Raw genomic sequence first — 24,366 nt, 5'->3', positions numbered from 1 at the left:
TGGGTTCAATCCCCAGTGCCACAAAAAGAAAAACTTACACCTCGGCTCTGGGGCCGTGCACAAGCAAACACCGCAGAGGAAATGCTGGGCGGACTTAGCAGAGCGGACGGCACCCCTACCTCTTTGTGGTGATCTTCCTGCCGTTCACGATCTTGGTGGAAGTCGATACAGACTTGAAGCTCCCCATCCCATTGCCACCGAATGACGTGGAGGAGAACGACGTGAGGCCCCCATGGCCCAGTGACCCGAATGAAGAGAAGCCTGCAGGAGAGAGCAAGCACGGCTGGACCAAGCACCTCGAGTGCTTACACGAAAACCACCACGTTCCCACTCAGCACAGTGCTCAGGGCGACCGCCACAGCTCCCAGCCCCACGTCCTCCTCCGCACGGCACTCTGCAAGCCTGGAGCTCATGACCTGGCACCGGGATCGCAGGGGGACCAATGGCAATGTGTGTTCTATGTTACCAGAAAGGAGGGACTTCCCACCACAGAACATGTTCCTAACAGGGCCCGTCCCCTTGTACGGAACCTTCGGGAGTGGCAACCTGAATTACTGAAAAGATAAAATAAGCCAGGCAAGGTGGCTCACGCTTGTGATCCCAGTACTTGGGAGACTGAGACAGGGATTGCAAGTTCAAGCAACTTAGTGAGGTCCTCTACAACTTAGTGAGATCTTGTTTCAAAAATTAAAAAATAGCCAGGTGGGGTGGTGCACACTTGTAATCCCAGCATTCGGGAGGCTAAGACCAGAGAGGATCACGGTTCACGGACAGCCTCAGCTAGTAGTGAGGCCTTCTGCAACTCAGTGAGACCCTGTTTCAAAATAAAGAATAAAAAGTAGGGCTGGGAGTGTAGCTCGGAGGTCAAATGCCTCTGGGTTCCATCCCCAGACCCTCAAAATAAATAAATAAATAAATATATATATATATATATATATATATATTTGGGAAGGCTGAGACAGGAGGACTGCACAGGTTCGAAGCCAGCCTCAGCTACTTAGTGAGGCTCTCAGCAACTTAGTGAGACCCTGTTTGCAAATAAAGTATAAAATAGCCCCTGGATTCCACCCCCATACCGCCAAAACTAAAAATAATTTTTTTTTTTTTTTTGGTGGTACTGGGGTTCCTGGAAGCCCTTCTTCCTCGGGGCTACACTCCCAGACCTATTTTATATTTTTGAAACAGGGTCTCTTACGCCAGCACGGCTGGCTTCAAACCTGCGCGATCCTCCTGTCTCCGCCTCCCAAGCGCGGGGATTACAAGCGTGCGCCACCACGCCCGGCTAAAAATAAAAATAATTTAAAAAAAAATAGGACTGCTGGGCATGGTGGCACACACTTGTAATCCAAGTACTTGGGGAGGCTGAGACAGGAGGATCATAGGTTCGCGGCCAGCCTCACGAACTTAGACCCTGTTTCAAAAATTAAAATATAATAGGACTGCCGGGTGTGGTGGTACTCTGAAATTTAATAAGACCCTGTTTCAAAATAAAGAATAAAAAATTGAGCTGGGGGTATAGCTCGGAGGCAGAATGCCCGAGTTCAATCCCTAGTACTGCAATATATATAAACAGGGCTGAGGATATAACTCAGAGGTAGAAAAGAAAAAAGGATTACAATTAGGTTCCCAAACGTAACATTCTTGGAAAGATTAAGGGGAAAATGTAAGTCATTAAGCAATGGTTTGTACACACAAAAGGTGCTAGAGAGTCTATAATGCTCTTCTCCCAGAAGGAACACACATACTTCACACTGCTCTACTGAAAAGTATTCTAGTATAAACACCAATTTCTGTTCAGAGACCAGAGATTAAATCTAGGCATTCAATACCTGTATCAAATGAAGAAAATCCACCTCCAAATGATGGAAATCCACTGAAAGCTGAGAAAAACGAGCCAGCACCTCGGTTTCTGCTTCCTCGGGGACCCCTTCGGCTCCCAAAAAAGTCTTCAAATGGGTCTTCTAGAAAAAAAACAGAATCCCGCATTATAAAAGCCACTGGGTTTCCATGGGACAGGGAAAGTGCAGTGACGCCTTATACCACTCCCTTAGAGAAAAGAGCTTGCAAAAGAGCCACTTAACATATCCAAACCATCCCAAGACTTTACTTACTACTGAAAGTCAAGTAAATCTACACTGCCTAACACACACACACATGTACACGCAGCACTGTTGGCACACACATCAAGCAGAGTTGTTTACACAGAGCCTCTGTTGGCCGTCCTGCAGCCACTGTTTCTCCAGCAGCCATTTGAGAAGATAATTTCGCGCTAGGTCGCTGCAGTCCAGGGACTTCAGAATGTGTGCCGGTATTCAGAAATAAACACAAGAATGATTACTCTGACACAGGCATCAACAGAGAACGGTGTGCAAGCAGGCAAAGTGGCCCAGATATCCAGGGACCCCTGCACGCCTCTGAAGGCTGATGGCTCAGAAGCTATTTCTTTTTAAGATTAGTCAAAGTCAAATCTGAAATGTGAAGCCAGGCAAGCCGGGCGTGGTGGCGCACACTTGTAAGCCTAGCATTTGGGAGGCTGAGAGAGGAGGATCCGACTTCTCAGACACTACTTGGGCCCTTTGCAACTCTGAGAAAGCCTGTTTCAAATTAAAAATAAAAAATAGGGCTGGGGTGTAGCTCAGAGGTAGAATGCCCTAGGGAATTCCATCCCCAGTATCACAACAAAAATAAAATATTAAGCCACCAGGTATCCACACTTATAAATGACAGTACTTGGGAGGCTGAGGCAGAAGGATCATGGTTCGCGGCCAGCCTCAGCTACATAGTGAGGCTATATGCAACTTAGAGATCTTGTTTCCAAATAAAGAATAAAAATAGTGCGCTAGGGGTGTGGGTTGGAGGTAGAATTCCCCTGGTTTCAATCCCATTTCGCAAAAAAATAAAAAAATATTGAGGGTCATAACAATTTGTGCTTACAGAATTCTGTGGGGGTGGGGGGTAATTGGGGATTGTACCCAGTAGCATTCTACCTCCAAGCTATACCCCCAGTCCTATTTTATTTTTTTATTTACTTATGTTTTGGTGGTACTGGGGTTCCTGGAAATCCTACCTCCAGGCTACACTCCCAGACCTATTTTTTTTGTTTGTTTGTTTTTGGTGGTACTGGGGGTGGAACCCAGAGGCTTCCTACCTCCGGGCTATACTCCCAGACCTTTTTTATATTTTATTTGGAAACAGGGTCTCACTAAGTTGCTGAAAGCCTAAGTAGGTGAGGCTGGCTTTGAACCCGTGCGATCCTCCTGTCTCAGCCTCCCAAGCGCGGGGATTACAAGCGTGCGCCACCACCAGACATATTTTATACTTTTTTTTAATTTGGAAACAGGGTCCCTTAAACCTGCACGATCCTCCTGTCTCCACCTCCCAAGTGCGGGGATTACAAGCATGCGCCACCACGCCCGGTCCCCAGTCCTATTTAAAACATGGTCTCACTAGGTTGATGAGTCTTACTACTTGCTGAGACTGTCCTCAAACCTGTGGTCCTCTTATCTCAGCTTCGTAAGACTAGGATTACAGGAGTGCACCACCACACCCGGCTTTACAGACATTTTAACAGAAAAATTAACCACACAAGTAGGCATTATATTGCCATTGGAAACAGCAAAAATGTTCCAGAGAATAAAATAAGGTCAATCTGCATTAACATATTTAGTATATAATTAATTTATACTAAACATAAATTTTTTAGAAGTACGGGATGGAATGCAAGGGCATTGTACCTCTGAGCTGTGTCCCCAACCCTAATTTTTAGTCTTTTTTTTTTTTTTTTTTTTTTTTGCAGTATTGGGATGGAACCAGGGGCATTCTATCTCCAGGTGACACCACCAGCCCTATTTTTTATTCTTTATTTTGAAACAGGGTTTCACTGAGTTGCAAAGGGCCTCACTAAGTAGCTAAGGCTGGCTTTGAACCTGCACAATCCTCCAAGTGCTGGGATTACACACATGCACCACCACCATACCCAGCTAGTTTCTTTATTTTTGAAACAGGGTCTGAGTTGTGAAGGACCTTGCTAAGTAGCTGATGCTGTGCACAAACCGTGATCATCCAGTCTCTGCCTCCAGAATGCTAGGATTATAAGCGTGTGCCACCATGCCCAGCCTAAACATAATTTTAAAAGATTAGCGCTTACAGTTTTTCTTTATTGTGGCTATCAATAAGTATGTCAATGAAAATGACATGTTTGGTTACAGCCGTGTGACTCTGCAGGTTCACTGGGCTCTCTGTGGTTATTAAGCACTCTACCCCCCTCCCCCAGGGAAATGGTGAGTTTGGGGAACAAAACAAGGCCGGAGAGACACACAGGGCACCGGGAAAACACAGGAGCCATCCAGACACACACGCTGCAATTAGAGCGCGTCTCCAGGCCACAGGGCAAGAGTGCGGTGCAGGAAGCTGCGGCCCATGCAAACAGCTGTGAGCACACGCACAGCCAGCCAGCGCTGACTCGCAACGAGGCAGAGGCCATGCCAGCCAGGCGGCGCTCCAGGAAGGCGGGCCTCGCAGCTTAGGAGGCATGATGGCCTGAAGGCTACCTGGAGACAAGAGCACCTGTTGCCTTCCACTCTAAGAGCAGGGGCATATAGCCACGCCCACTGCCCAAGGGAGGGTGGGAGGGCTATGGGCCGACCCTAATCAAAAGCTTCACAGATGGGCAACCGGCTTTTCACATTCCACAGTGAATGCCCCCCTTTTAAGAATTCACTTCTGGGCTTCTGAGCTATACCCCCTGCCCTATTTTTTATTCTTTATTTTGAAACTGGGTCTCACTGAGTTGCAGAGGGCCTCACTAAGTAGCTGAGGCTGTCCACGAACCGCGATCCTCAGGTCTCAGCCTCCTGAATGCTGGGATCACAAGCGTGCCCACCACGCCCGGATCTGTCTCCGTTAATGATATTTACAACTAAGAATAGAAATTAAAGCAAACCTGCAACCCGTGTCTAAAGGTACTAACATTCTGTGCTGTCCTAAAGGCTGCAAAAGCTCCATCCAATAGCCGGGCGTGGTGGGCACGCTTGGAATCCCCGCACTTGGGAGGCAGAGACAGGAGGACCACGCAGGTTCAAAGCCAGCTGCACTAGCTTAAAAGACCCTGTTTCCAAATAAAAATATAAGATAGGTCTGCGAGTGTAGCCCTGAGGTAGAAGGGTTTCCAGGAACCCCAGTACCACACACACACACAAACTCCATCCAATTCAAATAAAACCTGCACGTTCTATAAAAACCTTAAACCAATTGCGACTACCTTGACCAACAGGCCAACTGTGCCAGTCAGGTTTGCTATCAGCAAGATCTACTGCCCAAATTAGGAAGTATGAGATCACAACGTTCTCTCCTAACAGATAGCCCACTTAAAACCACTTACATCCTGGATTTGACCCCTTGCAGCACACCCTCCACTCCACACAGCCAGCCCTAAACTACCCCACATAAAACCCTAATGCCGGGGTGGTGGGCACGCTTGTAATCCCGCACTTGGGAGGCGGAGACAGGAGAATCAAGCAGGTTTGAAGCCAGCCACACAGGCTTAAGAGACCCTGTTTCCAAATAAAATATAAAAAATAGGTCTGGGAATGTAGCCCGGAGGTAGAAGGGCTTCCAGGAACCCCAGTACCACCAAAAATAAAACAAAACAAAACCCTAATGCTGCCGTTCTTTTGCACACACTAAAAACTTATCACCACTGAGTAACACAACTCATTTGTATTCTGCAATACTCTGGACCACAGCCACTAACTAGGATCGTCCTGGAGGTGGAGCTCAGTTGTGAGTCACTCACCTGGCAGGTACAGGCCCGTGCCTGAGGCCACGAGAAGGGACTGTAGTTGGAGTGCTAAAAAAAAAAAATCACTAAAAAACATCTATAGGGGCTACACATCACAGACTGTTAACATGCTTTTACCCTTTAAAAAGGCAACTTGAGGTGTGTGCGGGGCTAGTAAAACTTTAGGCTCAGCCGGGCGTGGTGGAACACATTTGTAATCCCAGCACTTGGGAGGCTGAGACAAGAGAATTGTGCAGGTTCAAAGCCAGCCTCAGCTACTTGAGGCTCTCAACAACTTAGACCCTGTTTCCAAACAAAATATAAAATAGATCTGCGAGTGGAGCCCAGAGGTAGAAGGCCCCTGGATTCCACTCCTGGTACCACAAAAATCCTTAGGCTCCCCCAAGTTTTATATAAGGGAGGGGTGCTGGGACTGAACCTAGAGGCATTTGTACCACCCCGTGGGAACTCTACAGATTGAGCCCTTGAGGGTTCACTTAGGAACTACACCCCCAGTCTATCTTTTACCCCCAGTCTATCTTTTATTTTGAAACAGGATTTCACCAAACTGCTGAGGCTGGCCTCAAACTTGCATTCCTCCGGTCTCAGCATCCCAAGTACTGGGATTTCAAGAATGCATCATCATGCCCACCTCCCTTTTTATTTTTAAAAATAAATTTGCAGCCGGACGTGGTGGCGCATGCTTATAATCCCCACACTTGGGAGGCTGAGACAGGAGGATCGCACAGGCTTGAGGCCAGCCTCAGCTACTGAGTGAGGTTCTCAGCAACTTAGTGAGACCCTGTTTCCAAATAAAATATAAAATAGGTCTGGGAGTATAGCCCAGAGGTAAAAAGCCCCAGGGTGAAAGCCCCAGGGTTCCACCCCCAGGACCACCAAAAAAGTAAAATTAAAAAAAAAATTTGCTGCCAGGCGTGGTGGCGCACACTTATAATCCCCGCGCTTGGGAACTGGAGACAGGAGGGTCGCGCTGGTTCGAAGAGACCCTGTTTCCAAATAAAAAATAAAAAATAGGGATGGGAGTATAGCCCAGAGGTAGAAGGGCTTCCAGAAATCCCAGTACCACCAATCAATCAATCAATAAATAAAGCAATAAATAAATAAAATATATATTTTTTTGGTGGTACTGGGGGTGGAACCCAGAGGCTTTCTACCTCTGGCCTATACTCCCAGACCTTTTTTATATTTTATTTGGAAACAGGGTCTCACTAAGTTGCTGGAAGCCTCACTGAGTAGCTGAGGATGGCTTTGAACCTGCACGATCCTCCTGTCTCAGCCTTCCAAGCACGGGGATTATAAGCGTGCGCCACCACGCCCGGCAATAATATTTTAAAAAATAAAATAAAAATAAATAAATTTGCTGAAAGTTGGGCTTGGTGGAGCACACTTGTAATCCCAGCATTTGGGAAGCTTAGACAGGAGGATCGCAGGTTTGTGGCCAGCCTCAGCTACTTAGTAAGGTCCTCTGCAATTTATTGAGGTTCTGTTTCAAAAAATAAAGAACACGTAAATACAGGGCTGGGGTGTAGCTCAGGTTGAATGCTTATGGGTTCAATCCCAAGTACCACAAAAATAAATAAATTGGCTGAGGCTGACCTGGAACGTGCAATCCTCCAGTCTCGGTCTACCAACTCCTGGGATTAAAGACGTGCAACACCATGCCCAGTTTCCCAGACCCTAAATCTGTGTGTCTGCTGCTAGGGATTGAATGCAGGGATATTCGACTCCCAGCTACAATCCCACCCTTATTTTACTTCTTTTATTTTGAAACCGGATGTCACTAAGTTAATGATGATGGGCTCAAACCTGTACTCCTCCTGTCTCAGCCTCCAAGCACGGGATTACAAGTGTGCGCCTCCATGCCCGGCAACCTAAATCATATTTTAACAGAAACAAATTTTAATCCAGCAACTTTCATGGAACTCAACCCATCCCCAAAACGAGTCAGCACGTGGACAAGAGCATCGTAAGTGCAGGCTATAAGCGTGCAGACTTAAGCCATAGAGAGAGGCCATCCAGACTACACCACCCCAGCCTTCCGCCCACTGAGGTGTGAGTGAAGGGTGAGCGTTCTGTTCATCTCTCACTTCATTTGCATGTCCCAGATTCCTGTATCCTGTAGATCAGGTGTTATTCTGCACTGAAGAATAGGACTGGGGTCATAGTTCAGAACAGACGGGGGTCATAGTTCAGCAGAAGAGTGTATACTGAACATGTAGGGCTCTGGGTTGGCTTCCCAGCACCAAAAAGAGCAAATACTTCTTTGATGTTTTAGGAATAAATCTTAGCAAGAGAAGTTAGTGTAACCAAACATGCTACACGCTACACTTCAGTCACTGGATGGAGCTTGGGCCTCCCCACCCACCGTGAACCTGAAGAACCAAACAGAGGACAGCTTAGAGGCTCTGGACTCCAAACACCCCACACCCTAACTCAAGTGCAGAGAAAGGGACACAAAACACCATCAAAAACCTAGAATGCATCATAGGAAATCACTCTGCTAGCTTCAAAAATTCTAAGCTAGCTGAGTGGAGGCCCACACCTGTAACCCCAGTACCTTGAGAGGCTTAGAAAGAAGGATCTCAGTTTTGCAGTTAGCCTCACCAACTTACTGAGACTGTTTCAAAAGAAACAATAAAATAGGGCTGGAGATGTAGCTCAGAGGGAGACTGCCCATGGGCTCAACCCCCAGTACTACAGACCCCCCCCAATTAAACTACCAGCACCCCTCAGAGAGAGTTGCTGAAATCCACAGGAGAGTGAAGCACTGCAGCCATCTGCCAACTAATCCCAATGCCCAGCCCAAAACAAACTCTCATCTACCACCTCTCCAACTTTAAAAAAGATGTACCTTGCCAGGCGTGGTGGCGCACGCTTGTAATCCCAGCCTTTGGGAGGCTTAGACAGGAAGATCCGGGTTCTCAGACAGTCACAGCTACTTAGTGAGGCCCTCTGCAACTTAGTGAGACCCTGTTTCAAAATAAAGAATAAAGAATAAAAAAAGGGCTAGGGATGTCACTTGGAGGTAGAATGCCCGTGTTCCATCCCCAGTACCACCAAAAATAAATAATAAATAAATAAATAAACAAACAAACAAATAAGATGTACCTTATGTAGTCAGAATAAACAACAAGCCAGGCGTGGTGGTGCACGCTTGTAATCCCAGTACTTGGGTGCCTGCGACAGGAGGATCACAGGTTTGTGGCCAGCCTCAGCTACTTAGTGAGGCCCTCTGCAGTTTAGTAAGACCCTGTTTCAAAATAAATAATAAAATAGAGCTGGAGAGGTAGCTCGGAGATAGAATGTCTCTGGGTTCTATCCCCAGTACAAAAAAGAAGAAAAAAAGAAGTAGACAATATATTTCGAGGGAATCTGAGAGAGGTGGGAGCAACTGGAACAGAGCTCCCAGGGGCAGGGACAGCACCTCTGGTGTCTGTGGCAGTGGAGGAGCACTGGAATGGGGCCAGGCACAAAGGTGCAGGGACATATTTGTTCAACAAACGGACATCATCACTTTCAACTCCCATACAATTATTTTCTGAGCCAAAAGACACAAAATATGCTGGAAATTAAAACTATTCTACCTCAAATGCAAGAGGAAAGAATCAAAGTCCTGCACCACAGGCCGCTGGCTCCCAGGGTTTTGTGCCCTGCTACACAGTACAGCCCTCTTCTCGCCAGTGACCCAGGAGATTAAAGAGCTCTGCCACCAGCCCTCACTGTCCAAGAGAAGCCTGGGGCTTAACCCTCTCTTCCTACTACAGGGCAGCCTCTCAGCCCACCTTTGAGCTGTCCACAGGACTGTGACTGTCCCGTAAGTAATATTAAAACAAATGAAGGCTGGCCCCAGGAGCAACACAGTAGCACATACCTAGAACCCCAGGAGGGGCACAGTGCCACACCTCTAGAACCCCAGGAGGGGTACAGTGGCACACACCTAGAACCCCAGGAGGTGCACAGTGACACATACCCCTAGAACCCCAGGAGGGGCACAGTGGCACACACCCCTAGAACCCCAGGAGGGGCACAGTGGCACACACCCCTAGAACCCCAGGAGGGGCACAGTGGCATATCCTAGGAGCCCAGCCAGCCTGGACATCTTAGTGAGACCTCACCGCAAAAGGGCTGGAGTTCTAGCTTGCAGTAGGGCATCCCTGGGTAAAATCCCCAGAGCTCCCCACCCATACACACAAACAAAACCTCAAACAAAACCTAAAAAAGCGCTGAGGATCCAGCTTGCTTTCAGAGCACCCCTCAGTTCAATCCCCAGCATCCCCCACCTATACACACAAACAAAACTTGAAAGACAGGGACTGCCTTCCACTTGGGGATAAAGGATCAACAGGGAATGCCCCAGAAAACACAGCCAATGGCTTCAAAACCTGCGCACAAAACCCGATTACACGGCGCAAGCCCACAGCTGGGGCAACCATTGCCAGGTTATCAGGGCAAAGAACACTATCCTCAGAACGACCTTCCCAAGAAAACAGGTCCTCAGTGGCTGGTGTGAGTTGGAGAGCCACTGGCCGCTCCAACAGCACACGGTACCCGGCCAGAGCAGCTGTCAGAGGAGGAAACCATTTCCAACTCAGCCGGGATCTCGGAGCAGCTCTCAAAGGCAGACAATGGAGCCAGAACACCCCACAGGCAAAACTGGCTGACTCCTCAGCAGGTGCACAGGTTCTTACAGCCAGGTGGGAATGTCTTTATTTTAGCAACTTGGACAGGAAACCAGACCAGCACATATTTTACATTTAAGTCTTACTCTGACTTTACAAATTTCACAAGTGCACAGCTATGTACATGTAAGTAACCTATTTATAACTATTAATCCTTCCATAATCGAGGGTGTTCACTACCAATACAAATCAAAGCAGCACCATCAGATGCTACTCAGGTTACAGGGGTAGGACACAAATTCACATCCGGGACTAAACCAATTTGCCCTGCCTCTCAGTCTCTGAAGTTTCATGCTTTTTCTCATTTCTAACTCCTACTAACATGTCTAAGGTTAAAAGTTAGTTCTCTTCTCTCTTTCAAAGCTTGTGACTAGTTCTAAGCTACACAGACTGGGACCAAACCCTAAGTGAGCTTGCTCTGTCAGGACCCCACGCCACAGGCTGACGTGTGTGATCCTCCAGGAGTGCTGGAGTGCGCCTGCTGGGTGCCCGTGCGCGTCATCTAATTCACAAGTCTCCAGACTGGCAAATTACAAGGAAGACCCTGGTGTGGGCTGACCCTTGTGGAGGGGTCTAGACACACAGGGGCTGCAGAGGGAGGCCATGAGGACTCAGGAGAAAACCCCCCAGCCAACATGGCTGCCCGAGGCCTCAGCAGGCTGGAGCGACAGCTGAGAACGCTCCTGGGGCCAAGCACCCATGTCTAAAGCACTGGGTTTGCGGTGGCTGTCACTGCCGTCCCCAGAGGCTGAGAGGGCAAAGCGCCGCTGAGTAGTGGAGAAGCCTACGGAGCGCGCCCACAGGAGGCTGGCGGGCGCTTCGCTTGGAAGCCCCAGTCCTTCCTGTCCTCCTCTCACCCCAGGACAGCGGAGGTTATCTGACCAAGCACACTACCAGAGTGACACAAGAAACCTTTATTCTAGATAGGACGTAACCCTCAGCGCGCTCTAGAGACCGGCAGCTCCTCTCCGCTTCACTGTCGGGCCCGCAGCGCCTCCAGCTCGGGCCCGCTGAGCTCCTCCTCACTCAGCAGCTCCTCGTACTCCTCGCTGAGCTCCTCCGCGTCCCCAGGGCTGGCGTCCTCCTCACTGGAGATGAGCTCCAGCTCCTCGCTGAGCGGCTCGGCCCGACCCCGGCTACAGCCCTCACTGGGCTCATCGTCACTCAAGAGCTCCAGCTCCTCGCTGGAGATCACGTCCAAAGCCTCACTGTTCTCTTCACTCAGGGCGTCTTCTACCGCCGCCTCAAAACACGGCTGGTCTAGCTCCTCACTAGGCTCCAAGTCCTCACTGGCCACCTCCTCGAACCCTGGGGAGCAGAGCGACCGACTCACCCACTCATGTCGGCTCCTTGCCCCCCACCACCAAGGGGCTCCGCGCTTGTGGGGCTTCCCACGGCTCACAGGACGGAGGCCAAGCTACAGAGCCACGGTGGGAAAGGCCCAGAAAGGGCTCCACCTTCAGTTTCAGCTTTCCAAGGCAAGAATACAAATAACTCTCTGGCAGTAAGTTCTGCCCAGACCATTCTAATAATAGCGCTACTGGGACCAAAGGGCCTACTATCAGTACCGGGCCCTGTGGTGAGACTGAGGAACAGGTCACCTCAGTGCCCTGTGCAGGTGCTGGAAGGGTGTGCTCCCCAGGTGGAGGACCAGGGCACACTGCCTCTCCTGCTTCGCGGGCTCTGAGGCCCACCCCACCGCTGGGGAGGCTCCAACTCTGCAGGGAGCTCCAGATTCTGAAATAGTACAGCTCAAAAAGCCTTTCTGCAGTGCTGGGGTCAAAGCCAGGCCACACAAGTTAGGGACGTGCTCTACCACTGAGTTCCATCCCAGCCTTTGGATTACTTTGAGATGAGGTCTCCAAGTTGTCTGGGCTGCCCCAGCCTTGCAAGTACCCCAGCCAGGCTTGTATTAGTTTTGGGGGTGGGCAAGGCTCTGTATTGCCCAGGGTGCCGTCTAACTCCCAGTTTCCCTGCCTTAAGCAGCTAGGACTGTAGGCACGGGTCAATGCATAGAACTAGCTTCTGAAAGATTCTGAGGTCCGTCTTTGAAAGCCAAACAGAAGGGGGTCGTGCAAAGACGTGAGGCTGAAACCTGCCGGGATGGTGTCAGCAGTGGGACAACGTCGCCCTGTGCGCCGGGCGCACGTACCGCCGGCAGGCTGCACGGTCACTCCGTACATGTAGTAGCCGTGGAGCAGCTTCTCCTGTGTGTAAATCCTGACGGCCTGAAAGTGGAAGTCCCCCAGAACACCTACAGGAACGGAGGAGAAGCATCACTGCCACGCTCTCAGGCAGGGCAGGGTGCAGCAAGTCAGCCACCCAGGCCAGAGCACAGGCTTCAAGAAGCCTTCCATCTCCTTGGCTGGAGCAGGAAGGGTACTGTTCACATCTACTCACAAGCTCTATACCTACTTCAGGAAAAATTACTCAAAGCAAATTTTTTGGGAGTAAGGGAAAGGTGGGTATTAAACCCAGAGGCATTCTACCCTTTTTTTTTTTTTTTTTTTTTTTTTTTTGCGTACTGGGGATGGAACCCAGGAGCATTCAACCTCCGAGCTACACATCCAGCCCTACTTTTTATTTTGAAACAGGGTCTGCATTGCAAAGGGCCTGACTAAGTAGCTGAGGCTGTCCTCGAACAGCAATCCCCCTGCCTCAGCCTCCCAAATGCTGGGATTACAAGTGTGCACCACCATTCCTGGCTACTCCAACCCTATTTTATTTTGCAATACAATCTTACTAAGTCGTGGAGCGCCTCAGGAGGCTGCTCAGGCTGGCCATGAACCTGTGATCCTCCTGCTTCAACCACTAAAGTACTGGGATTACAAGAGTTCACCACCATGCCCAATGAGGAAAAACTATTTTTGCAGCACTGGGGATGGAACACAGGGACATTCTACCTCTGAGCTCCATCCCCAGCCCTATTTTTCATTATTTTGAAACAGGGTCTCACTGAGTTGCAGAGGCCTCATTAAGTAGTAGCTGAGGCTGGCCACGAACCTATTACCTCTTGTCTCAGCTTCCCAAATGCTGGGATTACAAGTGTGCGCCACCACACCTGGCTTAAGGGAAAACATTTTTAATAAAGAGGCCTAGTGTGACAAATTTGTTTTTCCCAAGGAAATGTGCTGACTATACAGTTCAGACATTAAGAAATGTTTACTCATCTAAAATAAAGCATATTAGCTGGGCGTGGTGGCACATGCTTGTAATCCCAGCATTCAGGAGGAAGAGGCTGGAGGATCCCGGTTCACAGGTAGCCTCAGCTACTTAGACCCTGGTTTTTTGGTTTTTTGTTTTTTTTTTTTTTTGGGTGGTACTAGGGGTGGAACCCAGAGGCTTTCTACCTCCAGGCTATACTCCCAGACCTTTTTTAAATATTATTTGGAAACAGGATCTCACTAGGTTGCTGAGAGCCTCATTAAGTATCTGAGGCTGGCTTCAAACCCGTGCAATCCTCCTGTCTCAGCCTCCCAAGCGCGGGGATTACAAGCGTGCGCCACCATGCCCGGCCTACTTAGACCCTGTTTTAAAATAAATAATAAAAAATAGTGCTGGGGGCATAGCTCAGAGGTAGAATGTCCCTGGGTTCCATCCCCAATACCCCAGTACCGCAAAAAAATTAAAATTAAAAAAAGCATATTTTTAAGGTATTTGGCCTTAAAAAAAGAGCTCAGCCTATGGCACCTTCTATACACTAGAACGGAAGCCCAAGCACCAGGAGCGTGGGCCTCTGCCTCGCTCAGCACAGGAGGTCAGGGCATCAGAGCACAGGATGCCCACCCCTGCCGGTGCCCAAGCCCACGGAACCAGAGCACACGGGCACAAAGGCACTGAAGCAGGGACAACAGAGCGAGGCTCGCCTTCCTCCATGTCACACTGCCGACCTACTGGAAGGCCTGAGCCTGTGGGCACTTGTGGCTGGGAGTCCTCAACTGACTCAGCTTCCAAGCCTCATCTGCCCCACTATCAGGAGCTCTCGCCCGTGTGCCGTGATCCCAGGGGCAGTAACGTCAAGTCATCCACCCCATTGGCTGCTCTGGTGAACACACTGCAACAGCCCCACACCTCCACTCACTCCTGCAGTAGGTCTCAAGACAGGCTGCACCAGGCCCAGGAACAAGGGAAGCCCTCGGAACCCCACGCGCGGCGCCTGGGCAACACGAGGCCCTGACCTACCAGGTCAGCGGTGGTCTGCTCCTCTTCACCCCCAAGGCAGACAGGCCCCATGGCCCCTGTGCTCTGTACTGGCAGACACTACCACTCTTCTCTGTTCTCTCCGGGAGCTGCCAGCAGCAGTCCCTCCAACTGTGCTCCAGGCAGTGAAGGGGCAGGCACAGACGTGCTTCCCCTCAGCACACAAGAGGCAGCACGCTTAGCCCTGAGCTCCCAGGCCACACCGCAAGGATCACAGAGGCCCAGCAACTGGGATGGAGAACTAAGAGCACACAGCCAGCGAGAGCACCCGAGGCTGGCTGCAAGAACCACGAGAGACGCAGGGCCAGGCACCAGGGCTGAGCAGCATCGAGAAGCCGCTCCCACGGCCTCAACAGAGCCAGGCGTGGCCACGCCTGCTGCCCTGCTCCACAGGAGCTCAAGTGCCAAGCTGCGGCCTCAGCACCACCACCCACGGAGAGGAAGACCGACCACACACACGTCCAGAGCACTTCAACAGCCCCACACCACACACACAGGCCCTGAGCACTCCCAGACCTCACCAGTCAGCCTCAGAGGGCACAGGGGAAGGACGTAAACCCAAGGCAGGCAAGAAAGCATATGCCCACACATGTGATACAAGGACACAAAGGCCAACGGCGAGACACTGCCTCGCAAAGACGGCCCGGCCCTAGCTCATCATGGACTCAAGGCGCGCCCTTACCAAAGAAGTCGAATGAAAACGGGTCCCTTCCACCGAAGAATTCCCTGAAGACGTCATCTGGGTTCCGGAATGTGAAGCCAAACTCGAACGGACTGTCAAAATGGCTCCCACCTACAAACGCACAGCACAGCCGTTAGTCTCCACTCACAGAAAATCCACTCACCTTTTTTTTTTTTGATAGAACTACAGATGAAACCCAGGGGCAATCGACCTCTGAGCCCCACCCCCTGCCCTATTTTCTTTCTTTTTTTTTGTGGTGGTACTGGAGTTCCTGGAAGCCCTTCTACCTCTGGGCTATGCTCCCAGACCTTTTTTTTTTTATGCTTTTTTATTTGAAAACAGGGTCTCTTAAGGCAGCGCAGCTGACTTCGAACCTGCTGACTTTGAACCTGCGTGATCCTCCTGTCTCTGCCTCCCAAGCGCGGGGATTACAAGTACGCGCCACCATGCCCAGCCCCTGCCCTATTTTTTATTCTTTATTTTGAAACAGGGTCTCACGAATTGCAGAGGGTGTAAGTAGCTGAGGCTGTCCACAAACTGCGATAGTCCTGTCTCAGCCTCCCAGATGCTGGGATTACAAGCATACACACCCACACCCCGCCCATTCTCTCAATCTTGAGCTAGAGATAACATGCCTCGTGCATGTGAGCCTCTGAAAGCCACCATGAGCCCGCAGTAACTGCAGCCAAGGGTGCTGGAGCCAAGGCCCAGCCTGCTCAGGGCAGCCCAGAGGTGGCCCCTTCGTTACCACTTCTCAGGAGTCCAATCTGCAGCTGGCCACACTGTGTGCTGTGTTACTTACTGACAAGTTAGGAAACCAAGGTGGGGTTCAGACAGCCCTCCCACGGTGGCACCGAGGCCACGAGGGCAAGAGGTAGGGATCCCCCGCGCACGGAGGCCCCACCGGCTGCTTTCCACATACCCTGCTTCTCAGCAGCCCCCTCAGCCTAAGCTATTCTGATTTAACATGACCACTGCTCTAGCAAGTTGAGCTCACGGCACAACGGCACACAGGTGACACGCTTCCCTGTAAAGTAGTTTATAGTCAACAGACATATTTAATATTTAACGCAGCTGGGAATAGTGGCACACGCTTGAAATCCCAGCATTTGGGAGGCTGAGACCAGAGGATCGCTGTTCGCGGACAGCCTCAGCTACATAGTGAGGCCCTCTGAAACTCAGTGAGACCCTGTTTCAAAATGAAAAATAAAAAATAAAGCAGGGGGTGTAGCTTGGAGGCTGAATGCCCCTAGGTTCCAAACCCAGACCCGCAATAAATAAATAAATAAATAAAATTTTAAGAAATATATTTAATGCATTTTTTTTGTGGTGCTGGGGATTGAACCCAGGACCATTCTACCTCTGAGCTATAGCCTCAGATCGATTTGCGTGTGTGTGTGTGTGTGTGTGTGTGTGTGTGTGTGTGTGTGTGTGTGTGTCTGGGGATGGAAACCAGAGGCATTCCACCTCCGAGCTACATCCCCTGCCCTATTTTTTATTCTTTATTTTGAAACAAGGTCATAGTGCGGAAGGCCTCACTAAATAGCTGAGGATGTCCGCAACCGCGATCCTCCTCTCAGCCTCCCAAACGCTGGGATTACAAGCGTGCGCCACCACGCCCAGCTCTTTGATACTTCTTTTTTTTTTGGTATAGTACTGGGGGTGTAACCCAGGGGCTTTTCTACCTCCGGACTATACTCTCAGACCTAATTTATATTTTATTTGGAAACAGGGTCTCACTAAGTTGCTGAGAGCCTCACTCAGTAGCTGAGGCTGGCTTCGAACCTGTGCGATCCTCCTGGGATTACAAGTGTGCACCACCACACCCAGCTCTATATTTGATTTTTTTTTTTTTTTGGTACTGGGGTTCCTGGAAGCCCTTCTACCTCCGGGATACACTCCCAGACCTATTTTTATACTTTTTTATTTGGAAACAGGGTGTCCTAAGCCAGAGCGGCCAGCTTCGAACCTGCGCGATCCTGTCTCCCAAGCGTGGGAATTACAAGCGTGTGCCACCATGCCCAGCTATTTGATACATTTTTAATGTTGTCAATTTTCTCCCTCTTCTACCCAAATCAGTGCACATTTTAGGCTGCATCCTTACTTACTATCATGTAGACAGACCAACAGATACAATAATTTACAATTCAAAAATAAACAAATTCAGATGCCTCATCAAGACACATACCTCCTCCGCCACCATTTAAGCCTTCTTTGCCGTATTTGTCATAGATGTCCCGTTTTTTAGCTTTAAATTTGAAAAAGAAATCATTAGAGCGAAATTCTTTTCAAACTCTCAAAATTTAACTGATAACCAAGTTTTAAGTCAGACTTCAGTTTTTCAGTTTTGGGCACCGCCCTCCTGAGATGATTCAAAAACTTGTGAAGAGATATCAAGTTTTAGGAATCCTGAGTATCCCACGCACATGTGAAGGGCATAAGTGGCCTAGCACACACGGCGCTCTAGGTTACACTCAGTACAGCAACGAAGAAAATCCCATGAGGATTTTCATAGGCCACATTTCAGAGATTTCAGTACCAGTGTTGTGCGTGCACACATGCACGCGTGTATGCTTGCACACCGGGGTGCTCTACCCCTAAACTATACCCCAGACTGTTTTTGAAACAAGTTATTGCTAGGTTGCTCCAAGTCTCACTATATTGTTGAGGCTGGCCTCAAACCTGAAATCCTCGGGTCTCAGCTTCCCAAGTACTGGGATTACACACATGCATCACCACGCCCTGCTGTCTTTTTATAAGTAACAAACCTACTTGCGTCTAGCACTCATTTCCAGTGTTATCTGACAAAGCAAGAGGGAGGGCCACAAGAGGCTCCTAAAGGCAGTTTCTTAAACAGCAGCCTGTAACCTGGCCCACGCAGGTCTACTCGGAGTGTGCACCACCTCCTGGGACCTGCCTCGACTTGGGCCGGGCTGTCCACGCTGCAGTCCCAGGCTCTCTTGTCTCTGGCACGCCTCCCACCAAGCCTCTGCAGTCTTCCCATCACCAGAAAATCCCCCCTGCATAGTCGGCTGACCTTTATCTGCTCGTGAGACCAAGCTCGGACTTCCAATGACAACCAATACCTTAATACCTACGCCCTAGGCCTAGGTAGGAAAACCACACGGACATTTGGATGTCTAAATCTGGATTCCTTCTTTCCTCAAAATAAGTCCTTTTAAGCCGGGCATGGTGGCGCACACTTGTAATCCCAGCATTCCGGACACTGAGACCAGAGGATCACAGTTCGCTGACAGCCTCAGCTACTTAGTGAGGCCCTCCACAACTTAGACTCCGTTTTCAAAATAAAGAATAAAAAATAGGGCAGGGGGTGTAGCTCGGAGGTCGAATGCACCTGGTTTCCATCCCCAGACCCACACACACACACCAAAAAAAAAAAAAAAAAGACAAAAATAAGTCTTTTGGAACAGTAAAATTTACTCCACTAACAAGGTACTTTTCCAGTACTTGTGAGGCTGAGACAGGAGGACTGCAGGTTCAAGGCTGGCCTCAGCAACTCAGTGAGGTTTGCATCAACTTAGTGAGCTCCTATTTCCAAATAAAAAATAAAACAGTGCTGGGTATAGCTCAGAGGTAGCATGCCCCGGGATTTCCCCAACACGATGGGAAAAAACCCCCGCCAAGGCACAGCCGAAGCAGGGCAGTGGGGCGAGTAGAGCCACCAGCCGCCTGGGCTTCAGCAGAGCAGGTGCAGCTGCGACCCAGTGTGAGGGGCTGCCTGGCCCTCTCGCCTGTCCTCGCGCTCCAATAAAGCTGGCAGCAAAGCCCTGGCCGCCACTCCCGGGCACCTGCAGGTCAGCAGCTTACCATCCGACAGCACTTCGTATGCCTCCGCTACCTGCTTGAACTTTCTCTCTGCTTCTTCTTTATTCTCAGGGTTTTTATCTGGATGCCACTTTAGTGCCAGTTTCCGATATCTGGGAAAAAAACAAAATAATAATCCCATACATCCAGAGTTCACAGATAAACTAGGCTTTAAAAACTAACACAAGAGTCAGGCGTGGTGGCGCGCGCTTGTAATCCCCACGCTTGGGAGGCTGAGACAGGAGGATCGCACGGGTTCGAAGCCAGCCACGCGTGCTGGCTTAGGAGACCCTGTTTCCAAATAAAAATGTAAAAATAGGTCTGAGAGTATAGCCTAGAGGTAGAAAGCCTCTGGGTTCCACCCCCAGTACCACCAAAAAAAAAAAAAAAAAAAAAAAACTAACAAGCTGGATGTGATGGTATACACTTATAATCCCAGCATTCACGAGACTAAGACAGGAGGATCACGGTTTGCAGACAGCCTCAGCTACTTAGTGAGGCTCCGTTTCAAAATAAAGACTAAAAAATAGGGCTGGGGGTGTAGCTCAAAGATAGAATGGGTTCCATTCCCAGTACCGAGAAAATAAAACTAACATAATTAACTACACGGCTTCAAAGTTGCCAACTGGTGAAATTAAGACAAGGTTTTAACTGTAAAGCCCTCTTTTCCTGAGAATGGAATAAGAATCCTAAGTCCAGGAGCCGGGACTGGTGGCGCATGCTTATAATCCCAGCATTTAGGAGGCTGAGGACTAGAGGATCACGGTTTGCAGACAGCCTCAGCTACTTAGTGAGGCCCTCCGCAACTTAGTGAGACCCTGTTTCAAAATAAGAATAAAAAATAGGGTAGTGGTTATAGCTCGGAGGTCAAATGCCCCTGGGTTTCATCCCCAGACCCACAAAAAAAAAAAAAAAAAGAAATCTAAGTCCAGTTACAAAACAAACTGAAATCCAGAAATAGGTAACCATGAAGATACTCTAAGGTTTCACATGTCCACAACATAGACTTGGGGAATATGCAAAAAGGCCTTGCTCTCGGCAATATGGGTCCAACACAACCATGTACATTCATTCTATTTCTCCAGCTGACTCCCACTTATCAGACCAGCATGGCAAAGGCGAGCCGCACGCCTGTAATCCCAGTACCCGGGAGACTGAGACAGGAGGCCTGGCGGGTTCATGCCAGCCTCAGCAACTTAGTGAGACCTGTTTCAAAATAAAAATAGTGCTGTGGAGCCGAGTGTGATGGCGCACACTTGTAATTCCAGCATTCGGGAGGCTGAGACCAGAGGATCGCAGTTTGCCGACAGCCTCAGGTATCTAGTGAGGCCCTTTGCAACTCAGTAAGACCTGGTTTCAGAATAAAAGAATAAAAAATAGTGCAGGGGGTATAGCTTGGAAGTCAAATGCCCGAGTTCAATCCCCAAACCCGCAAAAAAAAAAAAAAAAAATTGCTGAGGTGTGGATCAGAAATAGAATACCAATGGGTTCAATCTCCAATACTACCAAAAGAAATTCAAATTATAAAATATGCCAGGTGTGGTGGGGCATGCCTGTACTTGGGAGGCCAAGAAAGGAGTTTCTTAGGTTCATGGCCAGCCTCAGCAACTTGGCAAGACTCCTTATAACCCGGTGAGAACCTACCTCAAAAACAGGGCTGGGAGCCGGGCGTGGTGGCACACGCTTGTAATCCCCATACTTGGGAGGCTGAGACAGGAGGATTGCGCAGGTTCGAAGCCAGTCTCAGCTGGCTTAAGAGACCCTGTTTCCAAATAAAAGTATAAAAAAATAGGTCTGGGAGTATAGCCCGGAGGTAGAAGGCCCCTGGGTTCCACCCCAGTACAACCCCCCTATTAAAAAAAAAAAAAACAGGGCTAGGGTGTAGCTCAAGGGGTAGAATGTCCTGGCTTCAATCCACAATACTATACCAAAAAGAATAAAAGATTTACAAAAACAAACAAAAAAACAGGACTTTCAGGGTAGTGTATATTGCACAAAGCCCTGGGTTTGATCCTCAGCACACTTGTAATCCCAGGAGGATCCCAGGAGGGTCTTGGTTCGTGGACAGCCTCAGCTACTTTTTTTTTAATTTTGGCAATATTGGGGATGGAACCCGGTAGCATTCTACCTCCAAGATACAACCACAACCCTATATTTTATTCTTTATTTTTTGCAACATTTTTAAACAGGGTCTGGCTAGTTGCAAAGAGCCTCACTAAGTAGCTGAGGCTGTCCAAGAACCGTGGTCCTCCATTCCCAGCCTCCCTGGATGCTGGGATGACAAGCATGCCCACCACGCCCGGCCAGCCTCAGCTACTTAGGGAGGCATTCTGCAACGCAGCAAGACCCCAATTCAAGATAAAGACTAAAAAACCAACCTGGGGGACAGCTCTGGGGTAGAATGCCCCGAAGTTCAATCCCAGCACCACACAAAAATAAATAGATAGGTAAGTAACAACAAAACAAACGTATGACAGAGTAAGCGTAAGTGGCAATATGGGGGGCGACCGGGGCTGAACCCAGGTCTCACTAAGCTGCTGAGGCTGGCTCAAATCTGAGATGCTCCTGCCTCGGACTCCCAAGCACTGCGGTCACAGGTGTGCAGAAGCACACCGGCAGCAAGCTACTGCAGCGCTACCTTAAGACTTGTCTGCCTGCACTCCAGCACCTCAGAGGTGCTAAGTGCAAACCTTGACTGTGGTGCAGCAGGCAGGAGTGAGGTGGCAGCCACACATGGGTCTCCAACAAACCTATCAGCTCACACGAGGAAGCCACAGCCTGCACTGACTACCACTTCGCTCATTTGAAAAGCTAATGCTGGGCCAAGTATTCTGACCCATGCTATGATCTCAGTAGAGGAGGACTGCAAGTTCCAGGAGGAGAGCCTCAGTATGTACTGAGACTCTCAGAACCCAGTGAGACCCTGTTTCAAAAGAAAAAATAGGCTGGGCGCAATGGCCCACACTTGTAATCCCAGTACTTGGGAGGCTGAGACAGAAGGATCGTGCTTCACAGACAACCTCAGCAATCTGTGAGGCCTTCCACAACTTAATAAGACCCAGTTTCAAAATAAAGAATAATGAGCCAGGCGTGGAGGCGCACGCTTGTAATCTCAGCGCTTGGGAGGCTGAGACAGGTGGATCTCACAGGTTTCAAGCCAGCCTCAGCTATTTAGTGAGGCTCTCAGCAACTTAGTGAGACCCTGTGTCCAAATAAAGAATATAATAGGTCTGGGAGCATAGCCCAGAGGTAGAAAAGGCCCTGGGTTCCACCCCCAGTAGCACAAAATAAAATAAATAAAACAGGGCTGGAGGTGTGACTCAAAGGTAGGATGCCCCTGGGTTCCAGCTCATGTAAGAAAAAAAAAAGGGGGGGGGGGATAAAAAATAAGGCTGGAGCCGGGTGTGGTGATGCACGCTTGTAATCCCAGCATTTGGGAGGCTGACAGGAGGATTCCAGTTTGCAGACAGCCTCAGCTACTTAGGCCCTCCGTAACTTAGTGAGACCATTTCAAAATAAAGAATAAAAAATAGAGCTGGGAGCCAGGCGTGGTGGCGCACACTTGTAATCCCAGCATTCAGGAGGCTGAGACCAGAGGATTGCAGTTTGCAGACAGTCTCAGCTACTCATTGAGGCCCTCTGCAACTTAGTGAGACCCTGTTTCAAAATAAAGAATAAAGCCCCGGGGGGGGGGGGGGGGGAAACGCACCCTTTTAGTCCCCGCGCTTGGGAGGCGGAGAAAGAAGGATCACACAGGTTCAAAGCCAGCCTCACTGGCTTAAGAGACCCTGTTTCCAAATAAAATATAAAATAGGTCTGAGAGTATAGCCTGGAGGTAGAAGGCCCCTGGGTTCCATCCCCAATACCACCAAAAAAAAATAAAATAAAATAAAATAAAGAATAAAAAATAGAGCAGGGGGCATAGCTTGGAAGTCAAATGCCCCTGGGTTCCATCCCCAGTACCACAAAAATAATAAAAATAAGGCTGGGTGTAGCTTGGAAGTAGAATGCCCTGGGTTCAATTCCCAGTACAAAAATAATAAATACATAAATAGAAGCTATTCTAACTTCATTATGTATTAACATTTTCAAAAAGTTAACTCCCATTATCCACGCTTGTTCCTCTCTCAGTCTTACTCACAGACAGCACCTGAATGAACGGAATGGATCCAGACTGCCACTGGTGAGCTGGGGCTGACCCGACCGTTCACAGGAACCCAGGCAGAGCAGCCATAAGGAAGGCTCGCGTCAGCTTGGGTCGCTGGGTCTAACACCACGGGCGAAGCTCCAGCAACCTCAAGGAAGTCAGGGGGTCTGCTCTGGGCCTCCATCTGAAAAGAGGCACTTGGAGCACCAACAAGGCTTTCAGGGATCTCAGTTTCTCAGTAAATGTCTGATCTACTTTGAAGAGAGAACTCCAGTACAAGGGTGGGGGGAGTAAACCGGGGCCTATGAACAAGAGCTGGGCACAGGTCTCATCTGCTTCAAAGACAGTAGCTACATCACAGGCCACTTTAGAGCTGGGGTGGAGCTTAGTGGTAGAATATTTGCAGAGCATGCGTGTCTGGGTTCAATACCCAGGAGCACAAACAAAAAAAAATACTTTTTTTTTGGCGGGTCTGGAGATGGAATCCAGGGGCATCTGACCTCCAAGCTACACCCTCTGCCCTATGTTTTATTCTTTATTTTTGAAACAAGGTCTCACTAAGTTGCAGAGGGCCTCACTAAGTAGCTGAGGCTGCCTGCAAACCAAGATCCTCCAGTATCAGCCTCCCCTGAATGCTGGGATTACAAGCATGCGCCACAAGGCCTGGCACCAAAAAAAAAAAAAACCTTTAATGGGTAACAGAAAAAGTCACACTTTCCAATTACTAACACTGAAACATGTTTCAGAAATGCAGTTACTTACGCCTTCTTGATATCCTCCGGTGACGCATGTCTCTGCACGCCTAGAACTTCATAATAATCCACCATGTTTTAACAGATTGTTGGAACTGGTCCTGGAATTAGAAATGGGTAGCCAGTGAGGAGACTGCCAAGGTTCATGGGCTACAGGGCAAGCGCTGGGACAGTCAGTCGGCCCGGAGCCTGCCAGGCAGGGCCTCATCTAGGAACTATTTTTGTGACTCGTGCCCAAAGACTGTCCTGTAGAAAAATAAAACTCTGAAATAGCCTAAACT

At 49.2% G+C, this 24,366-nt stretch overlaps 1 protein-coding gene across 3 annotated transcripts in view; it reads right to left on the bottom strand.

Annotated features, from left to right (window-relative positions):
* DNAJB6 (DnaJ heat shock protein family (Hsp40) member B6) overlaps positions 1-24,160 on the bottom strand; it is a gene marked incomplete at both ends in the record, with an annotated part of 42,568 nt that extends 18,408 nt beyond the window's left edge. Inside the window, 6 exons of one of the 3 annotated variants that reach the window (XM_080701012.1) lie at positions 120-261; positions 1,830-1,961; positions 15,362-15,472; positions 17,550-17,609; positions 19,190-19,299; positions 24,096-24,160. In XM_080701012.1, coding sequence (XP_080557138.1) covers positions 120-261; positions 1,830-1,961; positions 15,362-15,472; positions 17,550-17,609; positions 19,190-19,299; positions 24,096-24,160 — 620 coding nt within the window. Of the gene's footprint in view, positions 1-119; positions 262-1,829; positions 1,962-11,452; positions 11,788-12,631; positions 12,734-15,361; positions 15,473-17,549; positions 17,610-19,189; positions 19,300-24,095 lie in introns of those variants that run through there. The other 2 variants (XM_080701013.1, XM_080701011.1) reach the window with 2 other exon arrangements.
* Between the last annotated feature and the right edge of the window lie 206 nt (positions 24,161-24,366).

This window comes from Muscardinus avellanarius (genome assembly GCF_963383645.1).
Source record: "Muscardinus avellanarius genome assembly, chromosome: 9".
Classification (NCBI taxonomy): Eukaryota; Metazoa; Chordata; class Mammalia; order Rodentia; family Gliridae; genus Muscardinus; species Muscardinus avellanarius.
This window is presented reverse-complemented; position numbering and strand designations above follow the sequence as displayed.